Below are 22,188 nucleotides of genomic sequence, written 5' to 3' on the forward strand. Positions count from 1 at the left end.
AAACACAAAGCACAGCAATTAAAACGTAACCCAGAGCCTCCAGCGTCCGGAGCACCGGTACAGTAGGGAGCAAGGGGTGGGGGGTGAAGGTGGGCGAAACTCCAGCTTAAAACCAGCGACTTTCAAGGCTCAACGATGACTGTGTTTTTTATACGAAGGAGCCGCAGCCGCGGATGCTCCGAGGACAGGAGCGAACAGGAACCCCGAACCCAGCCGGGGGCCTTCAGACGCCGCCCCCCCCCCCCCCCAGCGGCAGGGGACCCCGGGGAGCCTGGGGGGTGGATGAGGAGGGGGCGGGGGTGGGCGGAGGAGGAGGGGGTGGGAATAGGAGGAGGTGGGGTGGGGGTGGAGGAGGGGATGGGGCAGGGGGAGGGGAGGGGGGAGGAGGGGGTGGAAAAAGGAGGAGGTGGGGGTGGGCGGAGGAGGAGGGGGTGGGGCAGGGGGAGGGGAGGGGGGAGGAGGGGGTGGGGACAGGAGGAAGGGGGCGGGGCGCCCCAGGCCCCGCCCCGCCCGCCCGCCCGCCGCGGCCCCATTATAGCCGATGACTCAGGGCGGAGCTCCGCCGGGCCGCGCCGCCAACTTCCCTGGATGGGCCCAGAAGTTTCCAGCCGGCCAGCAGCCGCCTCCCTTTATCTCCTCCTTCCCCGCTGGCAGCGGGGCGGCCGTTTCCAGACGCTTCCACCCCGCCCGGGCCACGTCACCCGCCGCTTCGATTCATAAAGGTGCCCCGGCCGCCCGGACACGTCGGCGGCGCAGCTCCCGCTCCGGCCGCGGCCCGAGGCCCCGCTCCCGCACCCCCTCCGGGCCGGCCCGACCCCGATCCCCGGCCCCGGCCCCGGCCCCGCCATGAGCGCCGCCGCCCACTCGCCTGTGATGCAGGCGGCGTCCGGCAGCGGCGACCGCGACCCGCTGCCCCCCGGCTGGGAGATCAAGGTCGACCCGCAGACCGGCTGGCCCTTCTTCGTGGACCACAACAGCCGCACCACCACGTGGAACGACCCGCGCGCGCCCCCCGAGGGCCCCAAGGTGAGCCCCCCGTCACCCCCACCCTCACCCCCACCCCCACCCATCACCCCCACCCCCACCCCCACCCATCACCCCCACCCCCACCCCCACCCATCACCCCGGACGGCGGGCGCCTGCCCCCGCCCCGCCCGGAGCGCGGCCGCAGGGCCTCCGGGCGCGGCTCCCGGGACCAGTCCTCCCCCTCCCCCCTCCCCCTTTCTCCCCCCTCCCCCCCCCTTCTACACACACCCCGGGCCGCCCTGGGCGCGGGGGGCGCGGGCGGCATCGGGACCCCCTTCCCCGGCCGCGGGGTGTGGCCGGGGGCCGGCGGGGAAGCGCGGCCCGCGGCGGCTCGGGTCGGTCCGCCGGCGCCATGCGAGGGGCCGAGGCCGCCCCCCCCCCCCGGCCGGGCCCCCCCCCCAGGCCGGGCCCGGGGCTGGCCGCCCGCGGAGGCCGCGCTCCCTCTGCGGACGGGCCGGGGCCGGGGCCGGGGGTGCGGGGGGTGCAGCTCCCGGGCTCCCGGCTCGGAGGAGGGTTCCCCGACCCCGGTCCCCGACACGGTGACTCAGGAGGCCCTGTGAACGCGTTCCCTTTTCTTCCTGCTTTTCCTTCTCTCGTCCCATTTCCGATGGAAGTAAAACCGGGGTGCTGGGGACGGTCCGGGGGGATCCGCTCCGGTGTGGCTGTGAGACGCGGGCTTCCCCTCGGACCCGGACCGGAGGCCCTGCCGCCGCCTCGGACACCGCTCCCGGCGGGACAGGGCCTCGGCCCCTCCCGGTCTGGAGTGAACCGTCCAGGACTGGGCTTCACACACACACACACACACCCCCGGGAGGAGTGCTTGGGCACACACAGAAGTGTGCCCCGCTTACGTATATGCAGGGATGAGTGGCAACTTGAAAATAACAAAAATATTGAAAAGTCTAATTTTAAAAATCATAACTAATTGCACAGAAAACTGTGCCATTATTTATACATTTGAGCCTTTTTTTTCAGAAGGAAATTTACTAGCACTTAGACCTGGCCAGGTGGTTGAGTCGGTTGGAGTGTCCTCCTGTTTATCAAAAGTTTATGGGTCCGATTGGGTTCAGTTCCTGGTCGGGGTGCTGATGGGAAGCAACCGAGGTTCCTCTCCCCCTCCCGTCCTCTCCCTAAAAGTCAGATATCCTCAGTGAGGGTTAAAAAAGTGAACGCTGTAAATGCATTTCTGGACAAAATGTAAATAAGAGCTCCAAAGAACTGGTAAGTTATTTTGAAGAAATGAAAATTCACAAAGTTAAAAAAATGCTTTCTAAGTTACTATTTTAGAAGAAGGATTTATAGTCTTTACCTTCAATTTATAAACTTTTTTTCTTTAAAATGTTGATAAAACTCTAGTGCCCAATGATGAGATGTTGTACACTCAGCAACTTACATTTATAAGAAATTAATTGTATATTTATTTCTGAAAATTAGTACAAGCGACTATAATTAGTGCAAGAGCCATAATTATACATTTATTTGTGTGTGTCTGTTTGTCTGTTCAGCCAATTAGTGGGTAAAATTCATGTCATTTCAAAACAGCCCTGTTGCCGAAACCGGTTTTGCTCAGTGGATAGAGCGTGGGCTTGGGGAATGAAAGGTCGGGTTCGATTCCGGTCAAGGGCATGTACCTTGGTTTTGGGCACATCCCCAGTGGGGGGTGTGCAAGAGGCAGCTGATCGATGACGCTCATCGATGTTTCTAACTATCTCCCTTCCTCCCTGTAAAAATCAATAAAATATATTAAAAATAAATAAATAGAAAATAAGAACAGTGTGAAAAAAAAAAAAAACCAGCCCTGTTACTGCAGTCTGTGTGGATGTAGACTTTTTTTTTCCTTTACATATTTTTATTAATTTTGGAGAAGAAGGAAGAGGGATAGAGAAATAGAAGCATCAATGATAAGAGAGAATCATTGATTGGCTGGCTGCCTTCTGCACACCCCTGATTGGGGATGAAGCCTGCAACCCAGGCACGTGCCCTTGACCGGAATCGAACCCACGACCCTTCTGTCCCCAGGCTGACACTCCGCTGAGCCAAACCAGCTAGGGCTGGATCTTTGGTGTGGTTAAGAAGAACAATCATTTTGAGGTTTCCTTCCTGTAGAGGCAGGGACAGTCGATCTGCTGGCACCTTTGTTGGGAGGGAAGGTCAAGTTTGAACATATCCACTCGGAGCGGAGTGCGGTGTGAGACCCAGGCTGCCAGCACTTTGTTTTCAATGCGAAACTCACCCAGCAAGTTGAGATCCTCGTGCACCCATCCGGTGGATGGCTTAGGCTGTGGTTTCATAAAGCGTCTCGGTGGAAAAAAGCAGGTTGAATTACTATTCTTCTCAACACACAGAAAATAAGAGCTACTAAGTCTGACGCGGAAAAGTTGACTTGAAAATTCAAGTTGGAATTTGAATGTTGAAAGGTCCTTAGAGATCTTTTAGCTCAGCCTCTTTATTATTTTGAAAGAGAAACTCAGAGAATTAAACTGTGTTTGTAGAGGTCCCTCAGCTAATACTAATAGCAAAGAGCACCATACCGGACAGTCCTAAGAGGAGGCAGTGTGTCTATCCAGGAGAAGGCAGAAGCATCTTGAATTTGTATGAAGCCCTGACGTGTGTGGGCTGGAATACTTGGTTATTTTTGTGTCCTTCTGATCGCCGAGGATCGGGTAGCAGATTTCTGTGCTGTGATTACTTGAATGATGATGGCTGGTTGTGATCAGCTCAAGAAAAGAGTTCCCCTAACCAAATTCATTACTTGCGATTTCTCAGCACGAGACCAACACGTAAGGTGAAAACTAACATCCAGTTCGTTAGCTCTTTGGGCTTCATCGCTTTGGAGTCTGTGCTTTGATGTACACACAATATCTGGGTGATTAATTCGGTTTCACTTACATGACTTACACCTACTCCAGACCAAACACAAGGGAAAGCCCTTCAGCATTCCTTTATGTGAGAAATCGGTTTCTTTTTTTGGTTCATTCTCACCAAAGATATTCCCCCCATTGATGTCAGAGAGGGGGAGGGAGGGGGAGGGACAGAGTGACATCCATGTGAGAGAAACACGCTGATTGGTTGTCTCCTGACACAGCCTGACCCGGGCTGGGTTGAGCCTGTAACCAAAGGATATTCCCTTGACTGGAATTGAACCTGGGGACCCTTCAGTCCATGGGCTGTGCTGTAACCACTGCATCCCAGCAGGACAGAAAACCGGTTCTTTTTTTTTTTTTTTAATTTTTATTGATTTCAGAGAGGAAGGGAGAGGGAGAGATAGAACGTCAATGATGAGAGAAACTTGTTGATTGGCTGCCTTCTGCACACCTCTGCTGGGGATCAAGCCTGCAGCCAGGGCATGTGCCCTTGACCGAATGGAACCCGGGACCCTTGAGTCCACAGGCCATCTCTCTCTCTGAGCCAAACCCGCCAGGGCAGAAATCAGTTGTTAATGCTGCCCTGGCCAAACAAAGGGCTGTTTGGAGGAGCTGAGCTCAGAGGACCCTCGGAGCATCCTTGTCTTGGAGATGCTGTCAGTCAACCAAGAGTGGTTCGTTGAGCAGGAAATAACAGAAAGCCCTCTTTGGGGAAGACAGGTTTCTGAGTGTTTACAGCTGAACCACGCTGATGAAGGAATGGCTTTCATTTAGTCTTACACTCTTGTCTCCTCACAGTTGATCCTCCCTCATTCCCCTGGCTGGTGAGAGTGACTTTATCCCCACTTTTCCGGGGGGAAAAGGGGGTGCAAGTGCCCTTCAGTTCGGGGGGGGGGGGGCAGCTGGAGGCAAAGGCGTTGGGCTTAATCCGGCTCCGCTTCTGAGTGCACCTCTACTGCAGTCTTCCTGGGTATTGATTTCTGCGCACACGGGCTGCCCACTCATCTCCGGCAAGTTCATACCAGTCTGGCCGCCTCCCTGGCAGAGAGGCTGGCGTTGGCGTTGGCGTAGGAGATGCACGATTTCCTTGCTGCCACTCCTCTGGGTTCTCACTGAGTAAACAATGGCCAGCGCCTTCGGCGTTTGTCTCCGCATCGCTCTGTCACAAAACCCCCTGGGACCAGCACATTCCAAGCTTACCAGTCTCCAGGGAAGCTTTTATTATTAGTATTATTGCTAGTGGCCTGGTGCACAGGTTTGTGCATGTTGGAAGGAAATTAGTTAGAAGAGACACTTTAATATCGCTATTCCCCCTTTCACTAAGAAGTGTCAGAGGTGAAGGGTCAGGTATGTTTTGCCAGTAGTTGGTCTTCAGACATATTCTGCCGACGCCTCAGCTTTCTTTCTGCTTCAGAATGTCAACAAAAACAACCAAATTCCGACCGGCAGTGACAGATTGAAACGTGCATGCGATTGGTGCCAGCAAGAGCTTTATATGTATGGTGCATGCGTGAGTCAAAGTTTATTTTTAAATACCAGTGCACATCATATGTACTGGCCAGACGGTTGGACATATGTATGGTCAGTCACTTAGCCTTTTATATTATATAGATTATTATTATTTGTTAATTCTCACCTGAGGATATTTTTTTCCATTGACTTTTAAGTATATTTTTATTGATTTCAGAGAGGGAGGGAGAGATACAAACATCAATGATGAGAACAGAATCATTGATTGGCTACCTTCTGTATGCCCCACACTGGGGATCAAGCCCCGTACCAATGATATTTAGAATGGAAGGGAAGAGGGGAGAGAGAGACACACACACACACAGTCCACATCAGTCAGTTGCTTGATTATATGCATCACTACCAGTGCTGGGGATTGAACCTGCAACCTAGTACTTGTCCTTGACTAGGAATTAAACCTAAGACCCTTCAGTGTGAGAGCTGATGTTCTAACCACTGACCAACACAGGCCAGCGCTCAGGGAACCTTTTAAGAACACAGATTGCTAGCTGTGTCACTCACTATTTCCAGCCTCCCATCCCCACCCATGTGGAATTCCGAATTGCTCAGGTAGAGCCCAGAAATCTGAAACTCAGAAAAGCTTTCCTGGTGACTCTTGAATCTGCCAGACTTGAATTTGGGGCATTGATCTCATTTGGGGGGAAGGAGGTGGCAGATTGTGACAGAGGACAGTAGGCTGCTGTGGCCCTGGAATCCCTCCTTCTTAGTGAAACGCCCAGTGCCTGGCCTTCTGGGAGCTGAATTGGGGGCGGGGGTGATGGGGGAGGAGGGATGGAGCCGGGTGTGTGTGTGTGTGTGTGACAGTGCCCGGAATGGGAGGGTCAGACTCAGGGAGGTTCCCAGACCCTCCTGCACCCCAAGAAAGCCCGAGTCAGTGTTTCCCTTCCTGTCTTCCCTCCGCAGGAGCCCGCCCGTAGTAATCGGACAGATGACCCTCAGGTCCCGGGAGAGAGGCAGAGACATCCTTTCACAGGAAACTGGAGGCGTTCTGAGTTTCCATTGAAGTAGAGACACCCATTTATTTTGCTTCGGGCTCAGTAGAGCCTCCCTGGTTTTCTTGAAGAGGAGGCCATTTTGCTCTCTGCAGGCCGATTGCAGACCCTCGTGCTGCTCAGCGGGATCAGAGCAGCCAGGGAGTGCTGCCAGTCTGTCCTCGGAATCTCCAGCCTTTTGCAGCCACCGAGGGCAGGTTCCTTTGCGCCGATGAGCAGTGTGGGTAAAGCTGGCCAGACGCCTCAGAAGGCAGCTCAGCCAAGGCCCTCATTTCCCTCTGAAGAGCAGTCTGTTCGCTTAGGAAGGACAGCTAATTTGTCCCCCGTTTTGCCGAGTAGATTTGCCCTTTACGAGGGCAGAGTCTTACAGCGTGGCAGGCGGCGCCTGACGTTAGCCAGGCCGGGCAGGCTTCCGCTGCTCATGCTGCTGGGCTGGTGTGAGTCAGAGCTGCGCACCTCCCATGGGGCCTGCTTAGCGCTGTCCTCCTTCCCGGGATGACACCCGGTGCCTTATAGAAGCACTCTGCATGTTTATCATCTCCTATCGATGGGATGAGATGATCTGACATCTATCATCAAAAATAGAAAGCTGTGCATAATCCAAACCTACTCTTTCTCCACATTAAAAAATATATATATTTTATTGATTTTCTTACAGAGAGGAAGAGAGAGGGATAGAGAGTTAGAAACATCGATGAGAGAGAATCATCGATCAGCTGCCTCTTGCACCCCCCCCACTGGAGATGTGCCCGCAACCAAGGTACATGCCCTTGACCGGAATCGAACCTGGGACCTTTCAGTCCGCAGGCTGACGCTCTATCCACTGAGCCAAACCGGTTTCGGCTTTCTCCACATTTTCGCTGGCTTAACCTGGCTCTTAAATATTTAAGACACTTGCCCCAGCCAGTTCAGTGGATAGAGCATCGGCCTATGGACTGAAGGGTCTCCAGTTTGATTCCTGTCAAGGGCACATACTCAGTTGCAGGCTCGATTCCCAGGCCTGGTCAGAGTGCCTGAAGAGGCAACTAACCAATGTGTCTCTCTCACCTCGATGTTTCTCTCTCTGTGTCTCTCCCCCTCCCAGTCTCTTTAAAAAAAAAAAAGCCAATGGAAAAATGTCCATTGGTGAGGATTAACAACAACGACAAATACATTTAAGACACTTTACGAAGAAAAACTGAAGCGTAAGACAAGGGCCTTGCTTGGTAGGAACCTTGTGAGGATGCACTGGTGTGATGAACCCTGAAGCAGCCTGTCCTACCCGCCTGCAGTTCTCCAGCCGGCTCCCCATCGCTCCCGAACCAAGCCTGCACCCCGGGGCCCTCCCTTGGCATGGTGCGACTGTGCGAGATATCGGGTTATAGAACCTTTCATATTTCTAGGAAGATTTCTTGCAGGGAGGGGCTGGCAGCTGTTCAGGAAGCCAGATAGCTTGCAAAAGCTTAACCAGAGAGTTTCTTCAGGAAGGCACGAACCCAGTATTTTGTATGTGCCATGTGGGTGCGTTCACAAACCTAATCTCTCACTCCTCAAAGCAGCTCCCTAAAATAGAAACATTCAGGTGCACTTCTCTGTGAGGGGGTGTGTCTGGCCCGAGGCCTGTCCGCTGTGACCACAGGGGACTGGCTGGCGCGGCCAGCAGGGGGGCAGACTTGCCCCAGTGGGCCTTCCTGAAGGTCCTCCACACTCGGCTCGCCAGGCCCGGCCCCGTCAGCAGCCGATGCCTCTGTACAGCGGAGGAGGAATGCTGGCTCCTTAGCCGGGGTCTGAGCTTGGGAGAGGGCCGCGTCTGCACCCATCCGTCCCGTCTGGACGCACTGACGCCTGCTGTCTGCAGCCGTGTGTCCAGTGCCATGTGGACACTCACAGAGGGCACTTCCTCCTCCACGGCCTTCCCGCCGGGCGCTTCCTGCATCTCTGGTTAGGAGGCAGGCTGTCCGCGAGAGCTGGTTCCTTTTCATCACCTTTCCTCCTCCCCCTCCTCCTCCTCCCTCTCCTCCTCCTCCTCTTCCTCCCCTCCTCCCCCCCCCTCCTCCTCCTCCTCCTCCCCCTCCTCCTCCTCTTCCTCCCCTCCTCCTCCCCCCCTCTCCCCCTCCTCCTCCTCTTCCCCCTCCTCCTCCTCTTCCTCCCCTCCTCCTCCCCCCCTCCTCCTCCTCCCCCTCCTCCTCCTCTTCCTCCCCTCCTCCTCCCTCTCCTCCTCCTCCCCCTCCTCCTCCTCTTCCTCCTCCTCCTCTTCCTCCCCCTCCTCCTCCTCCTCTTCCCCCCTCCTCCTCCTCTTCCTCCCCCTCCTCCTCCTGCTCCTCTTCCTCCCCCCCTCCTCCTCCTCTTCCTCCCCTCCTCCTCCTCCTCCCCCTCCTCCTCCCTCTCCTCCTCCTCCTCTTCCTCCCCTTCCCCTCCTCCTCCTCCTTTTTTTTTTTTTTTTTACTGTTCATCACATTTCTGAACGGCCTTTTCCCCATAGAGGCGTTAGTATTGATTCCCTGGGTCACTCTCTGGCCTGTAGAGACTGTTTCCTGTGTGTCTGTCCCCGCCGGTGACACAGCACCTTGGAGCAGGCCTGCGGGAGGCGGACGGGCACCGCCGGGCCCACAGCTGCCCGGGGAGCGGGCGCCGGGCTGGTTCTTACCGCTGTGGCTGCCGTGAGGTCAGACACACAGCGAGCTGCTTATTCACGGTCCGTGCAGAGCAGCCTCTGCCAGGAGCCTGCAAACAGCCCGGCCCCCGGGAGTGCCCGGTATGGAGCCACTGGGCTGGCCCGTCCCCTGCCCGGCCCTCAGCACCTGCCGAAGAGCGGCCGGTCCGCCCTCAGGCCATCACCGCAGAGTGGTAGCAGCCCGGTATTTTAGGTTCTTCTTAGACACGCGTGTGCAGGAGGGGAGCGGCCACTTCATTTTTTGAATCTTCCAGATTAGTCCTGGGTTCCCGAGTGTCTGAGCAGGACCAGCGCCCCTGCCCGGGGAGCCCAGCACCCCGCTCCCACCCTCCCTGCCCTGCCTCCAGCGAGCCCAGCACCCCACTCCCGCCCTCCCTGCCCTGCCTCCAGTGAGCCCAGCACCCTCACTCAGCTCTCCCTGCCCTCCCTCCAGTGAGCCCAGCACCCTCACTCGGCCCTCCCTGCCCTGCCTCCAGTGAGCCCAGCACCCTCACTCGGCTCTCCCTGCCCTGCCTCAGCCAGGCGGTGACTCAGCACAGCGCCGGCTTCCTGGCCCGGAGCACACGGGAACTGAATGTTCCAGGTCTGGGCCGCGGCCCGGCTCAGCCAGGCAAAGTGAAGATTTTCTCTCTGGCTGCCTTTAACCCCAGGAAGATGGATATGGAGACGTTAGCCACAGCGAACGGTGTGGCAGGAACAGTGAGAGGGTTAACACGTCCTGGCCTTGGTATCAGGTGCTAGTGGTCTCAGATGAGTCACTTACCCTCCTAGAGCCTCAGTCTCCCCTCGTGTAAAATGGGCGTACAGAAGGATCCCGGGGATGGCTGTGAGGGTCTTAGCAGGGAGGATCATGGGGGATGGCGTACGGAAGGTGGTGAGTCAGGGCCCGGCCTGCCACGTGTGTGCGGCTCGGGAAGGCTCAGGCAGGCATTGGGCTTCCCCACACGGTACAGTTCCGGTTGGATGTGGGTCTGTCGGCTCGCAGGTGGGTGGGAAGTCTTGTTTCTCAGAAGCAAGGCCACCTCTTATTCCCCTGGATCGCTGGAACCGACTCCTTCAACCTGTGTGTGTGGCGGGCCCCCAAGACTGCCACCATCAGTCAGAGGGGTTCCCTAAGCCACGGTTGATGAACGGGAGAGTCTTTTCTTTTGGGAAAGAAATGCAAAGTGGTTTATGCAAAACGTGTGTCAGTTGAAGCCCTGCACCCTGATACCAACACACACTTTCTGGAAGAGCCGATGGATCGACCAGTGTCCAACCACAGGACAAGAGAAGTGGTGAGGACCATGGCAATGTCAGAGGAGGTCTCTTCTCTAACTGCGGGCACTGTTTCCTGGTGTGTGCGTTCCCGGTACTTCTCCATCTGCGATTCCGGCTTTAGGTGATTTTAAAAAGTGCCCCCCCCCCCCCCCACACACACACACGAAGGTCGGCGGTTTTTATTTCCGGGAGCTGGGAGCTCAGGAGCTGGGAGGCTGGTGACCGGAATTCTCGGCCTGGTTCTGCAGTCACTTCCCTGTGACCTGGGGCCACGCCTACGAGGAATCCTTGAGGAGGACTCGGAGGGGCCGGGGTGCGGGGCGGCCGGTGCTGACTGAGCCCGAGCACTCATGGCTCCCAGCAGGGAAAACGCAGCGGGCGGTGCCGGGGCCTGGCCTGGAGCTCTCCCCGGGGGGGGAAGCACTGAGGATTTTGGGGGGACACCAAGGGATCTTCTGCTCCCAGCAGGTCCCCCGCCCTGGCTGGCCTGGCTTGGCCTCAGCCTGTGTGTGAGGAGCCACGGTCATGCAGGTTGGGTGCGGGGTCTCGGCGGTGAGTCTGTCCGGAGTGCAGGCCCCTGCAGAGCAGCTGGCCGGCCTGTGGGAGGGAGAGGGTGTTTGGGGTCCGGCCCCTACGGTGGTTTCTGACTGTGTGTGCTCCCAGGTGATGGAATGTAGATACAGTTCTCCGCAGAGCGGATGGCCTCTGTGCTCATCAGTATTCTTAAGGCTTAGAGAAGGGGCTTCTGACTGTAACGGGCTCATTTCCAGCCTGACGAGGCCACTGAGGAATTAGGCTTCGGTGTAAATAGAAACCTAATTCAGGTTTTGCCTGTTGGATGCCCAAAACAGGGCTGGGGGCGTGGGAGAGACCCTTTATCACAATCCAGTGAGAACTTAAGGAATTTTGTTTGGCTGTGTGCATACAAATGACTGTTTATATATCAAACTAGAGGCCCGGTGCACAAATGAGATGGGTCCCTCAGCCCAGCCTGTGCCCCTTTGCGGTCTGGGACCCCTCGGGAACATCCCCTGAGAGGCCCTTAGCAATGTCTCAGGCGGGAGCGGCTCCTGCCACCACCGCTGTGCTGGCCGGCCGTTAGCCTGCTTGTGGCTGAGTGGAGCCCCCCCTGTGGGAGCGCACTGACCACCAGGGGGCAGCTCCTGCATTGAGGGGTCAGTGTGCATCATGTGATCGGTTCCACCGTTTGGTCGATTTGCATATTAGCCTTTTATTAAATAGGTTACATAGGATAGCAATAAATACTTAACTCATTTCTTTTTTTAATGCATATTTTTATTGATTTTAGAGAGAGGAAGACAGAGGGAGAGAGAGGAACATTGATCAGCTGCCTTCCGTAGGCGCTCCAGCCTGAAATCTAGTCTATCACCCAGGTATGTGGCCTGACCGGGAAGGGAACTGGCAGCCTTTCGGTGCACATGGTATAACCAAGCCCCTGTGCCCGGCAGTGCTTGCTCATCTCTGTGGCCGGTAACACCACGGGCGGGTGGTGGATGTCGCAGCTCAGCTCTGTTTGCTTTAGAAGGAAGCTCGTCTTTTGTTTTGTTTCCTGCGGGGTGAGGTGAGCCAAGCCACTTAATTCTGGTCTCGGTCCTAGATCTACGGGCAGTTCAGGATTCTTGTTTCCTTTGTTGTAGAAGTTTTGAAGTGTCATTAGTAAAAAAATCAGCGCCTGGCCACTGCGAAGGCTCTTCCGGCCTGAAAACCCGGTTATTGGCGTCTGTGTCCCACTTCAGACTCCAGCGCCGGCGGCATCCGGCAGGCCTGGCCCTGCTGCTGGCCCTCCGCTCACCGCGCTGGTGGGCTGTCCCGTGGAGCGGGGGTTGGGGGCTTGCAGAGGGACAGGTTTTTAGGGTTCAGGGAACTCGTTGTGGATGGGCTGAGGCACTCCTGCTCCCCAGTTGTCCCCAGAGCAGCTGAGGCCCCCAAAGCAGCTAAGGCCGAGCACGTATAACACCCCAGTAGTAATTAGCAGATGCCTCCAGGTGGCGAGGCCTGATCCTGCCCTGCTTCTCAGGCAGGGTCCTGGGGGCTCAGCTTCCTCCTCCTCTTGTTTGGCATGTGAAACGTGAGGGGCCCCGGATTCCAGAGGTTTCTGATAGGGTTTCGGTCACCCATGGGCCGCCCACTGCACCACAGCACCTGATGTGACTTCACCGGAGCAGGAGGAGTGGACTCTTAGATTTCCGAGGAGTCGCTTTCCCCTGTTTTTGAGCTTCATGCAGATACTACATCAGTACGGGGCCTTGGGAATCAGAGGCCAGGAGCCTGTGGTGCTGGAGGGACTGGTTCCGATCAGTGTTCTCAGTGCCTGCTGGGTGGCGGCCCACGCCTATCGAATCAGACTTGGTTGGGGCTGGGCCTAGCGGTTTGTTTTGGGTTTTCTGTTTGCATTTCCTGGGTGCTCTGAAGCCCCCCAGGGCCTGAGAAACACTGCTTTACAAATCATCTGGGCCTCCCCTTCCTTTTTTTTTTTTTTTTTTTAAATATATTTTCTTGATTTTATACAGAGAGGAAGGGAGAGAGATAGAGAGTTAGAAACATCGATGAGAGAGATACATCGATCAGCTGCCTCTTGCACACCCCCTACTGGGGATATGCCCGCAACCAAGGTACATGCCCTTGACCGGAATCGAACCCGGGACCCTTCAGTCCCCAAGCCGACACTCTATCCATTGAGCCAAACCGGTCCCGGCTACAAAGCATCTGGGCCTCCCCTTCCTTTACAGCTGAGAACTCTGAGCTCCAGAGGGGCTGGAGCTGCTCACGGGGCACACCTGTGGAGGACAGACCCTGGGCTAGGACCCCGGGCATCTCCTTCCCCTCCCCTGGCTGTCCCCTGGCTCCCACATTGTGATCACAAACAAGTACTGAGGTAGACGTGCTGCTGAGCAAACAGGCTTATTAACTTCCAGATCTCACCCAGCTCAGCTCCTAAGAGGAATGCCTGTATCCAGTGGGCAGACTGGCTCCTCTGGGCGGTTTTTCCTGCTTTTTGTCCTGGTGCTCTCTGAGACACACCTCGGAGGATTTTAATGTGTGTGCAAACGAGGAAGGAGAATTAACTAATTCATTTTGTACATTAATGCAGCGAGAGAGGCAGCGGAGTCAGGGTGTTAGCTATTTCTTAATTGGTGTTTTTTAAAGGTTGTTTTGTTTTGTTTTGTTTTGCATTTCTTGGGTGTTCTGAAGGAACAAAATCCTTTAAAAAATCCTTATCTTTTAGTCTTTGGCCAAAGATAAGGACAGTGAGCTGAGCTCCCCTGGAAAACAGTTCCTGCCCTGGTCGGACTGCTCAGCTGGTGGAGTGTCATCCTGTGCACCTGGAGGTGGCAGTTCCATCCCCGGTCAGGGCGCCTCTGGGAGGCAGCCTGTCCATGTTTCTCTCTCACATGGATGTTTCCCTGCTTCCCTCCCTCCCTCCCTCCCTCCCTCCTTCCTTCCTTCCTTCCCTCCCTCCCTCTCCCTAAACATATCTTCAGATAAGGACAATTTAGTTAGTAAGCACTGAAGCCCTTGCAGTGGGTCAGGCCCAGTGACAGTAGGAAGGTGGGTCCGCATTCCTGGTACTGACCTTGTCCTAGGCGGGAGTTTCGTTCCTGGCTTAGTGACCCGTCCATGTGGACATACTTAGCTGCCTGCCCTGTAAAACTGGTGTGGTTTATTAATTTACCCAAAGCGGGGATTTGCTAAACAAACCCCACCATAGTGGAGGGAAGTTGCTGCCTTTTAGACTTGAGGTTCATGTGTTTTGTTTGCTTGTTTATTTTTTAATTGCATTTATAAGGGTGACATCCTATATAATAAAGAGCTAATATGCTAATTAGACTGAACAGCAGAATGACCGTCCAGACGACTTCTGGACGAAGCTGGGGCTGTGACATCCGGCCAGCGGGGCCCAGCGGCCAGAGCTGAGCAGCCCGTGAAGCCCCTCTGGGCAGGACCGCGCCGCCGGTGTGGCCCTCATCGCACCAAGCCCTCGGTGGAGACGCTCCCCTCACCAGGAGGGGTCAGTGGCTGAGGGCCTGCCCCCGGCTCAGCCCGGGAGGGTGCGGATGCCGGAGGCTTTGTGGTTTCCCGGGGGAAGCAGTGCCCCTGGGCAGCCAGCACAGGCCGCCCACCACGGGTCCAGGCCGGTGAGCCTGGCGGCATGCTGGGAGCGGGCACTGCAGCACAGGGCTGGGTGCTGCTGCCGCCTCCCCTGGGTGCCAGTCTCACGGCAGGAATTCGGTTCTGAATGTGAAGCCTGGACCCGCTCCCTGCTCTTGGGTGACCTCAGACTGGAGCAGCTAAAATAATGCGGCCGCCGAGCACGTGGGCATTCTAATCTGAGGCGCCCCTCGCTGTGCCCAAGGACACCGGGCACCGCCTCCCCGGGCGCCGGGCCTGGGCGGGGCTCGGCAGGAGGGCAGCCTGCCGGCCGGAAAGGTCTGCCCTGGTGCTCACAGACAGACACACGCACAATCAGTGGCCCATGGCTTCTGTGCAGACCGGCCCTGGCTTCTCCACTGTCAGCGAGTTCCCCCCGGCAGGCTCCTGGAAGCTCGGCTCCTGGCATTTGTTTGGGTTCAGAGGTGCCTTCTGAAGGGGGCTCGCTCTCCCTAATGGCTGGTCCGCTCGGATGTGCATAAGGGGCAGGAATCCACAGCCCCGACCCACGTGATGCTCGGGAGCCGGGCGGGACCGGGCCGGGGCTCCCGGCTCCAGTTGCCTGGCCTCGGCTTGGTGAGAAGTGACATTGCCCGGGAGGGACTGGCCGGCCTTGGCGTCTGAAACCAGATCTCTCTGTGGGACATCTGGAAGGTGGCCTGCTCCAGGCCCAAAATAGCCAGGCCTCTGAGGGAGCACTCCCCGAGACGACACGGGGGACCCGGCCGCGCCCCACCAAGCAGGCTTAGGGGCATCAAACCCAGCACATGTGATCCCGGGGTCTGTTCTCATCCTGTGCTGCTTCTACCCGCCGCCACCCCCCTCCCATTCTGAAAATATTCCAAAGGAGGCAGCCTCCCCCGCTGCCCCTTCTCCGTATTTGAGGCCAGCGCCACTCTGCATTGTTAGGAAACCCCAGGGCCTTTTTACTTTCGTTAATCCTCCCCTGAGGGCATTTTTCCTTTTTTTTTTTTTTTTTTTAGGGAGAGAGGGGGGAGAGAGAAACATCGATGTGAGAGAAACACATCAGTTTGTTGCCTCCTGCACATGTCCCGCCCAGGGCTGGGGACCGAGCCTGCAATCAAGGTACATGCCCTTGACCAGAATCGAACCCGGGACCCTTCAGTCTGAGGGCTGATGCTCTCTCCACTGAGCCAGACTGGCTTGGGCCGGGAGGACCTTGGAGGAAGCAGAGAAGCTGCTATGACTTAGCGAGTTGGGCCTGAAGGAGAACCCTCTCGCCTCTGGGTCCCTGGAGGTCTGGGAGACAGCGGCTTTCCTGCCCGGGCTGGCTGCCTTCCCAGCGCGGGAGATGGCGTGCTCAGCAGGCACCTCGCCGTCGATCCCCTTGCTTCTCTGATTCCTACCCTGTGGAGGGGGGCCTGGCGGAGTGGGGCAGCCATGCTCCCTGTGCCCAGCGAGCTGGCTGATGCTGGGGGCGGGGTCACTCTGGGAGATGGGGGCGCTCAGCACCCTGTGTTTCCCTCTCCAGCATGTTTCCATCCTAGTATCTAACCGTCTGCATTTCTCCTTTTATTGTAGGAAACTCCGTCCTCTGCAAATGGCCCCTCCCGGGAGGGCCCCCGGCTGCTGCCCGCCAGGGAGGGCCACGTGGCGTACCCGCAGCTCCGACCAGGCTACATTGCCATTCCCGTCCTGCACGAAGGCGCCGAGAGCCGGCCGCCGCACCACTTCTTCGCTGCTCCTCAGCCCGGGGCCCAGCGGTTCCGCACTGAGGCGGCCCCGGCCCCCCAGCGGTCCCAGTCCCCCCTGCAGGCCGCGGAGGCCGCCCCGCCGGACAAGCCGGGACAGGCGGGAGCAGTGGCGGCAGCCCAGCCCCCCGCCGCCCACAGGCCCGAGGTAAGGAGGGGCCTGTGCATGCGACCCGGGAGTCTGGTGTCCCTTAGGCTGGCATCAGGCTCTGCCAGCACCCTGGGCCTGGCACCTGATAAGATGCAGGGCGTCTGGGCTTGGCCTGCAGCACGGAGGTCACCCAGCAAAGCCAGCTTGACGGCCCCAGGTTGCCCGCCAGCGGTCACAGGTGCTCGGGTGGGCAGGGACTGGGCTCATTTTTGCAGTTCAGGGTTGCGGCTCAGAAGGGTAAGGAGTTTGGCCCAGATGGGTTACTGCTAGGACAAGAGCCCGTGGTCTGGTTCCTAATCTGATGCTGCTTTCGCTGGCCTTTCTCTTCTCCTTTAGAAGCACAGAGCCATTTGTTAGTTAAGTTCAATAGTTAAGTTCAATGGTTACAGATAAGATTTAACTGTAAATGAGACAGCTGCCCTCACAGTGCCCCAGGGTTTAAATGGAAATCCAGAATGAGGAGTGGGGAAGGCAGCTGCTCTGTGATCGGGTTTAAGGCTGAAGCCACCACTTCTGGATCCGGCGCTTAGCCGAGACTTGAGGGCCAGCGGACCCGGGAGGGGTCCTGAGCGGGAAGTCCTCCTGGTTTTCCTGTCTGCAGACATTGGCACGGTCTTAGGCACGCATTCCTGCTCCGTGTCTGTACCAGGGCTGGGATTGCCGCCCTCGGCTCTGGTCCAGGGGCCTGGCCTCGCTGTCTGCTTGGGGGTGAAAAGCTATGCTTAACGCAGAACACTGGGAAGTTCATTGCATTTCTTGGAGAAGCAGTTGCTATACTTGTAATGTTTTTGCTGTAAAAGTCAAAGGTGACACATCAGAGGAATTTAACCGGTTTGTGCTAGCACGACCCTCAGAAGCCAGCGGGGACACGCCCTCCTGGTTTCCTGTGTGAATAGAAGGGAAGGGCCTGGCCTGGCTCGGGCCACGCAGGGGACGCAGCTCCCTGTGCCCAGCTGAGTTCTCTGTGGAGCGGCAGGGAGGGGGTTAACAGGAAAAGGAAACGAAGCGACATATAATAACAAATACAATGTGTCTTGTTTGTGGGCCTTGTGCTCAGCACACACAGATTGCCTTAAGCTCCAGGCCAGCCCAGTGGGGGGCGGGGAAGGTGCCCTTTTCTGTTTGTGACCAGTACAGAGACGGTGGAGCTGGTGAGAACTGGAGCCCAGGCCCCTTGACTGCAGGGCTCCCAGCCCAAACACTCAGTCTGAGAGCAGAAAGGCCCAGGATGGGGGGCCTGTGAGACCTGCTGCCCTGAGCACACAATGGAGGCGGGTCAGAGGGCCAGGCGGAGGGTGCATGGGCCACACCTCTACCTTATGTCTCGCAGCGATCCCAGTCTCCGGCCACCTCGGACTGCTCGTCCTCGTCCTCCTCGGCCAGCCTGCCGCCCTCCTCCGGCAGGAGCAGCCTGGGCAGCCACCAGCTCCCGCGGGGCTACATCCCCATCCCCGTGATCCACGAGCAGAACGTCGCCCGGCCGGCCGCCCAGGCCTTCCACCAGGCCCAGAAGACGCACCTCCCCGCCCCGCAGGGCGAGTACCAGACCCACCAGCCCGTGTACCACAAGGTGCAGGGGGACGACGGGGAGCCCCGGCGGGCCGCCTCCCCGTTCCGGCCGCCGGTCCTGGGTGCGGCCAGCCGGGAGAGCTCGCCGGCCAGAGGCGGCACGCCCCTGCACTCCCCGGCGCCGGTGCGCGTGCACACCGTGGTCAACAGGCCGCAGGTAGGCGAGCTGGTGAGCGCTGGCCACCGCAGCACCTCTTAGGGGCCAGGAGCGCGTGCCCCGCCCCCACCCACCCCGTCCCACATGTACCCGGAAAGGGAGATCCTGAAGGGCCCGTCACGAGGAGGTGTAGGGCCAGGGCTGGCTGACCGCCCTCAGGGCTCTCTGCTGCGTTTGCTCTTGGTCCGTGCATCTGCCCTGGGGGCAGGCTCCAGCCACCAGAGCGAAGCAGCTGGGCAGAATGCATCCTCACGCACACACCCAGGGCCCAGGTGTCTTAGTGCCCGCCCTTCAGGGCCCTCCAGCCCCTCCACACCCCAGCCACAGCCTCACCCTCCAGGCAGCTTGTCTCCTTCCTCCCGACCCCCTCCTCCACCCCGACCGTCTGTCCGTCCCCGTCTGAGCCTCTGCCCAGGCTGGACCGCTCCTTGAAATGCCCTCACAGCCCAGGTTCTCCCTGTCCTGCCAGGGACAAGCTAGGCTGGCCTTTCTCACGGCGTCTCGGAGTCCCTTCCGGTGCAGCACGGGATTGCTCTGCAGGTCCAGTGCTCGTTTTTATCTCCTCACCTTAGCTGCGAGCTTGGCGGCAGAGACCACCCCTCCCCCCTCTCTCCTCTGTGGTGGAGGACCGTGCTGTCTGGCCATGAGTCGCCGTCTGGGTGGATGGGACTCCCTCTGCTCTCGGCACGGAGACAGGCGTGGGCTCAGCAGCAGAGCAGTCAGCAGCCCTAAGCCCCTCTGGCTGCACCTTGAGCAGCTGCATGAATTCTCTGCCACAGTTTTCAGAAGGAAGTCCCTCTGTAAACAAATGCAGAGTGTCTTCTTACTACAAATAGTGGCACATCCAGAGCCCCTCCCCACCCCCTTTTTAAAAAATATATATATTTTATTGATTTTTCACAGAGAGGAAGGGAGAGGGATAGAGAGCTAGAAACATTGATGAGAGAGAAACAACGACCAGCTGCCTCCTGCACACCCCCCACTGGGGGTGTGCCTGTAACCAGTATACATGCCCGCAACTGGAATCGAACCTGGCACCTTTCAGTCTGCAGGCCGACCTCTATCCACTGAGCCAAACTGGTTTCGGCTGGCCCAGCCATTTTAAAACCCAAAGAGACGTGGCTGTTCATGAGTGGTAAGGTCCAGAGTTGAGGGTGTCTGGGTTGGCAGGAGAGATTTGGTGGAAAGGGAGGTTGCTGGCACTCGGACAGCAAAGTGCCCACCAGGTCCTTACTCGGGCCCAGTGATCCCAGGAAAGAGGTACCACTTTTACAGAGCTGGAGTCCCTCCTCATGTCTCCCACATGTTCCCCACACATGGTAAAACAACATTTAACCCTGATAAACCCTGCCCCAGCCTCCACCCAGAGAGCTTGTTCAGAGATCCCTTTTTGGAGGCTTGTAAAGAATTGGGCCAATGGAATATTATAGTGGAATTTAGTATTTTAAATTGGAAATACTTTAGAAATAACGTAGTCCAGTTCTTTTTAAGAGGTTTTAGATATTCACCTAAAGGGGAAGAGCCAAATGTTTTGGTTCTAAGGGTAGCTCATTAAAAACAGTATGGTTCTAACTCACAGTCACGTTACAGAGGATCTCCGAGACCTGTGCAGCCGGAAGTTAGTGCAGTTCTGGCCCAGATGTGCCCAGCAAAATTCCTGCAGGGTTAGCTGTCTGGGGCCTCTTGCTTAGTCTCAAAAATGTACATATATCATTCTGGGCAGAAACCACTAGGCTATCCTAGGTTAAAAGAAATGATAACTTCTGAAACAGGAGATGGGAAGATCACCCCTGAGCAGGGATGGTGCCCACAGCGTAAGGAAGGGGACAGTGGCAATCCCCTCCACAGCTGCATCTCCCGGGAGGCCGCGGCGCCCAGGACTTGGCTTTGAGCTAGACTAGCTCAGTGGTCAGCATGAGCTTTTAGTGTTTTCTGTTTTGAAAATTATATTGGTTTTCTTTTTTATTCCCCTAAGAATGCCATCTACAGAAAAACCCAGTGAGAGGTCACACACTAATTAATAGACAGACCAAGGTGATGAATGAAAGCATGACACATGGTTTGGTCACACACATGATTAGTGCATGTTTATTTTGTAACAGCTGTTACTGACTTTGAAAATCTCTGTACTGTTAAACTTAAAAAAAAAAAAAAAAAAAAAGAAAGAAAACATTCCCCAGGTTTCTAATCAGTATCCTGCTAGCTACGAACAACATCTTGTGACTCAGCCAGTTATTAAAAATATCTGTCCTTGCCTCTTCTCAGCAGCCCATGACCCATCGAGAAGCTTCGTTTGTCCCGCAGCCTGAAAACAGACCGGAAAGCAGGCCCGGCCCGGCGGGTTCAGACCTCCCTGCTGGACACATCCCCATCCAGGTGATCCGGAAGGAGCCGGACTCCCAGCCTGCTGCTCAGAAGCCCCCGCCGCCTTCGGAGAAGGTGGAAGTAAAGGTTCCTCCTGCCCCGGCCCCCAGCCCCGCTCCCAGCCCCGCTCCGGCCCCCAGCCCCGCCCCTGCCGCCGGCCCCGCGCCCCCCAAGAATGTGGCGGCCCCCAGCCCTGCCCCCGCAGAAGCCACCCCCCAGAAGCCAGGAGCGGCTGCGGCCCCCCCCAAGCACCCCGGCGTGCTGAAAGTGGAAGCCATCCTGCAGAAGGTGCAGGGGCTGGAGCAGGCTGTGGACAGCTTCGAAGGCAAGAAGACGGACAAAAAGTACCTGATGATCGAAGAGTATCTGACCAAAGAGCTGCTGGCTCTGGATTCCGTAGACCCTGAAGGTCGCGCTGACGTCCGTCAGGCCAGGAGAGATGGCGTCAGGAAGGTGCAGACCATCCTGGAAAAACTTGAACAGAAGGCGATCGATGTCCCGGGTCAAGTCCAGGTTTACGAATTCCAGCCCAGCTCCCTCGAAGGCGACCCGCCGCTGCAGGAAATCATGGGCGCCGTGACCGCAGACCCGGGTAAGAAAAGCGCCGGAGAAGGGGAGGAGCCCAAAGCCGGAGCCCAGCAGCCAGATGCCAACGCCGCGGCCGCTCCGAACCCTGGCAGCACCACAGACCCCGCTGGTGACCCAGCACCACCATCTCAGTAAAGAGCCGCGCGGAGCCCGGGCACTGAGTGTGTGCGTTAGCGAGTTCTCAGTTGCATGCATTTCAGGGACTTTAAATCTATAGGTTTTTACTACTCATCGCCGCTTGGTAGGCAGTGACCTGGGTGGAGGCAGGCAGTGAGGGGCTACAGGGAAATGATGCTTTTCTCCGGATTCTTGTGCTGCACAATAAAGAAGCTGCTTGTTTCAAAAGTTAGCAGCGCTTGTTGCTTCGGGCCCCGCGTTAGCCGGGGTTTAACGTCTTCCGCAGCTCCGGACCGGAGGAGTTTGGGGAGGAGCATAGATGGGAAGGAAGTTTCCCGTCACAAATATGAAACCTGTTTTTCAGAAATGTTGCCATTTTAAATGGGATGATTTTCTTCATCTCGAAGCTAAAATGCCTAATTTAGAGCAAAATGTGTAAGGAGCCGTAGGAATTCTGTATGTTGGATGCCTTTACTGTTACATTTTAAAAAGAAAATAAAGTGATAATGTGACTCGGCGTTTTTGTGGTTTGTAAAGCTTTGACGGGAGCGGCGGCGGCAGCGCGATGGCCTCGCTGCTTCAGTGACGGTCGGTGGCGGTGCTGGGCCCGTGCCCTCTGCCGGCCGGCTCGCGGGAAACGAGCCTCGGGTGGCACTGCCTCCAGGGCAGACGCAGGGCTGTGAACGCGGGTACGGGGATGTGCGTCCCACAGCTCTTCAGACTGACCAGCTAGTGTGCCACCCTGCCCACCCGGCCTTAGACCGTGGTTCTCGACCTCTCTAATGCCTCGGCCCTTTCATACAGCTCCTCATGTGGTGGTGACCCCCAACCATAAAATTATTTTCATTGCTACTTCATAACTGTAATTTTGCTACTGTGAATGAATCGTAATGTAAATATCTGTTTTCCGATGGTCTTAGGCGACCCTGCTAGCGGTTCTCAACCGACCCACAGGTCGGGAACTGCCGCTGTAGAGCCTAAGACCATCGGAAAACACAGATACTTACATTACGATTCATGAACAGGTTTATCTTC

At 56.9% G+C, this 22,188-nt stretch overlaps 1 protein-coding gene across 2 annotated transcripts; it reads left to right on the plus strand.

Annotated features, from left to right (window-relative positions):
- Positions 1-550: 550 nt before the first annotated feature.
- BAG3 (BAG cochaperone 3) lies at positions 551-21,670 on the plus strand. 2 transcript variants are annotated; one of them, XM_084904508.1, is made up of 4 exons: positions 551-1,026; positions 16,038-16,355; positions 17,689-18,084; positions 20,350-21,670. In XM_084904508.1, exons 1-4 carry the CDS (start codon positions 847-849, stop codon positions 21,169-21,171), a joined length of 1,716 nt encoding a protein of 571 aa, XP_084760634.1. In that variant the 5' UTR covers positions 551-846; the 3' UTR covers positions 21,172-21,670. The 2 variants fall into 2 exon arrangements, with proteins under 2 accessions (XP_084760634.1, XP_084760635.1); XM_084904509.1 differs by having other exon boundaries at positions 20,353-21,670.
- The last annotated feature ends 518 nt before the right edge of the window (positions 21,671-22,188 follow it).

The sequence above is a fragment of the Pipistrellus hanaki genome (genome assembly GCF_964339955.1).
Source record: "Pipistrellus hanaki genome assembly, chromosome: 14".
Taxonomy (NCBI): domain Eukaryota; kingdom Metazoa; phylum Chordata; class Mammalia; order Chiroptera; family Vespertilionidae; genus Pipistrellus; species Pipistrellus hanaki.

Coding starts and splice junctions, on each gene's coding strand:
- BAG3 (XM_084904508.1), top strand. CDS start 847: ATGAGCGCCGCCGCCCACTCGCCTGTGATGCAGGCGGCGTCCGGCAGC. Junction 1,027..16,037: donor CGCCCCCCGAGGGCCCCAAG/GTGAGCCCCCCG, acceptor CTTTTATTGTAG/GAAACTCCGTCCTCTGCAAA. Junction 16,356..17,688: donor CCGCCGCCCACAGGCCCGAG/GTAAGGAGGGGC, acceptor TATGTCTCGCAG/CGATCCCAGTCTCCGGCCAC.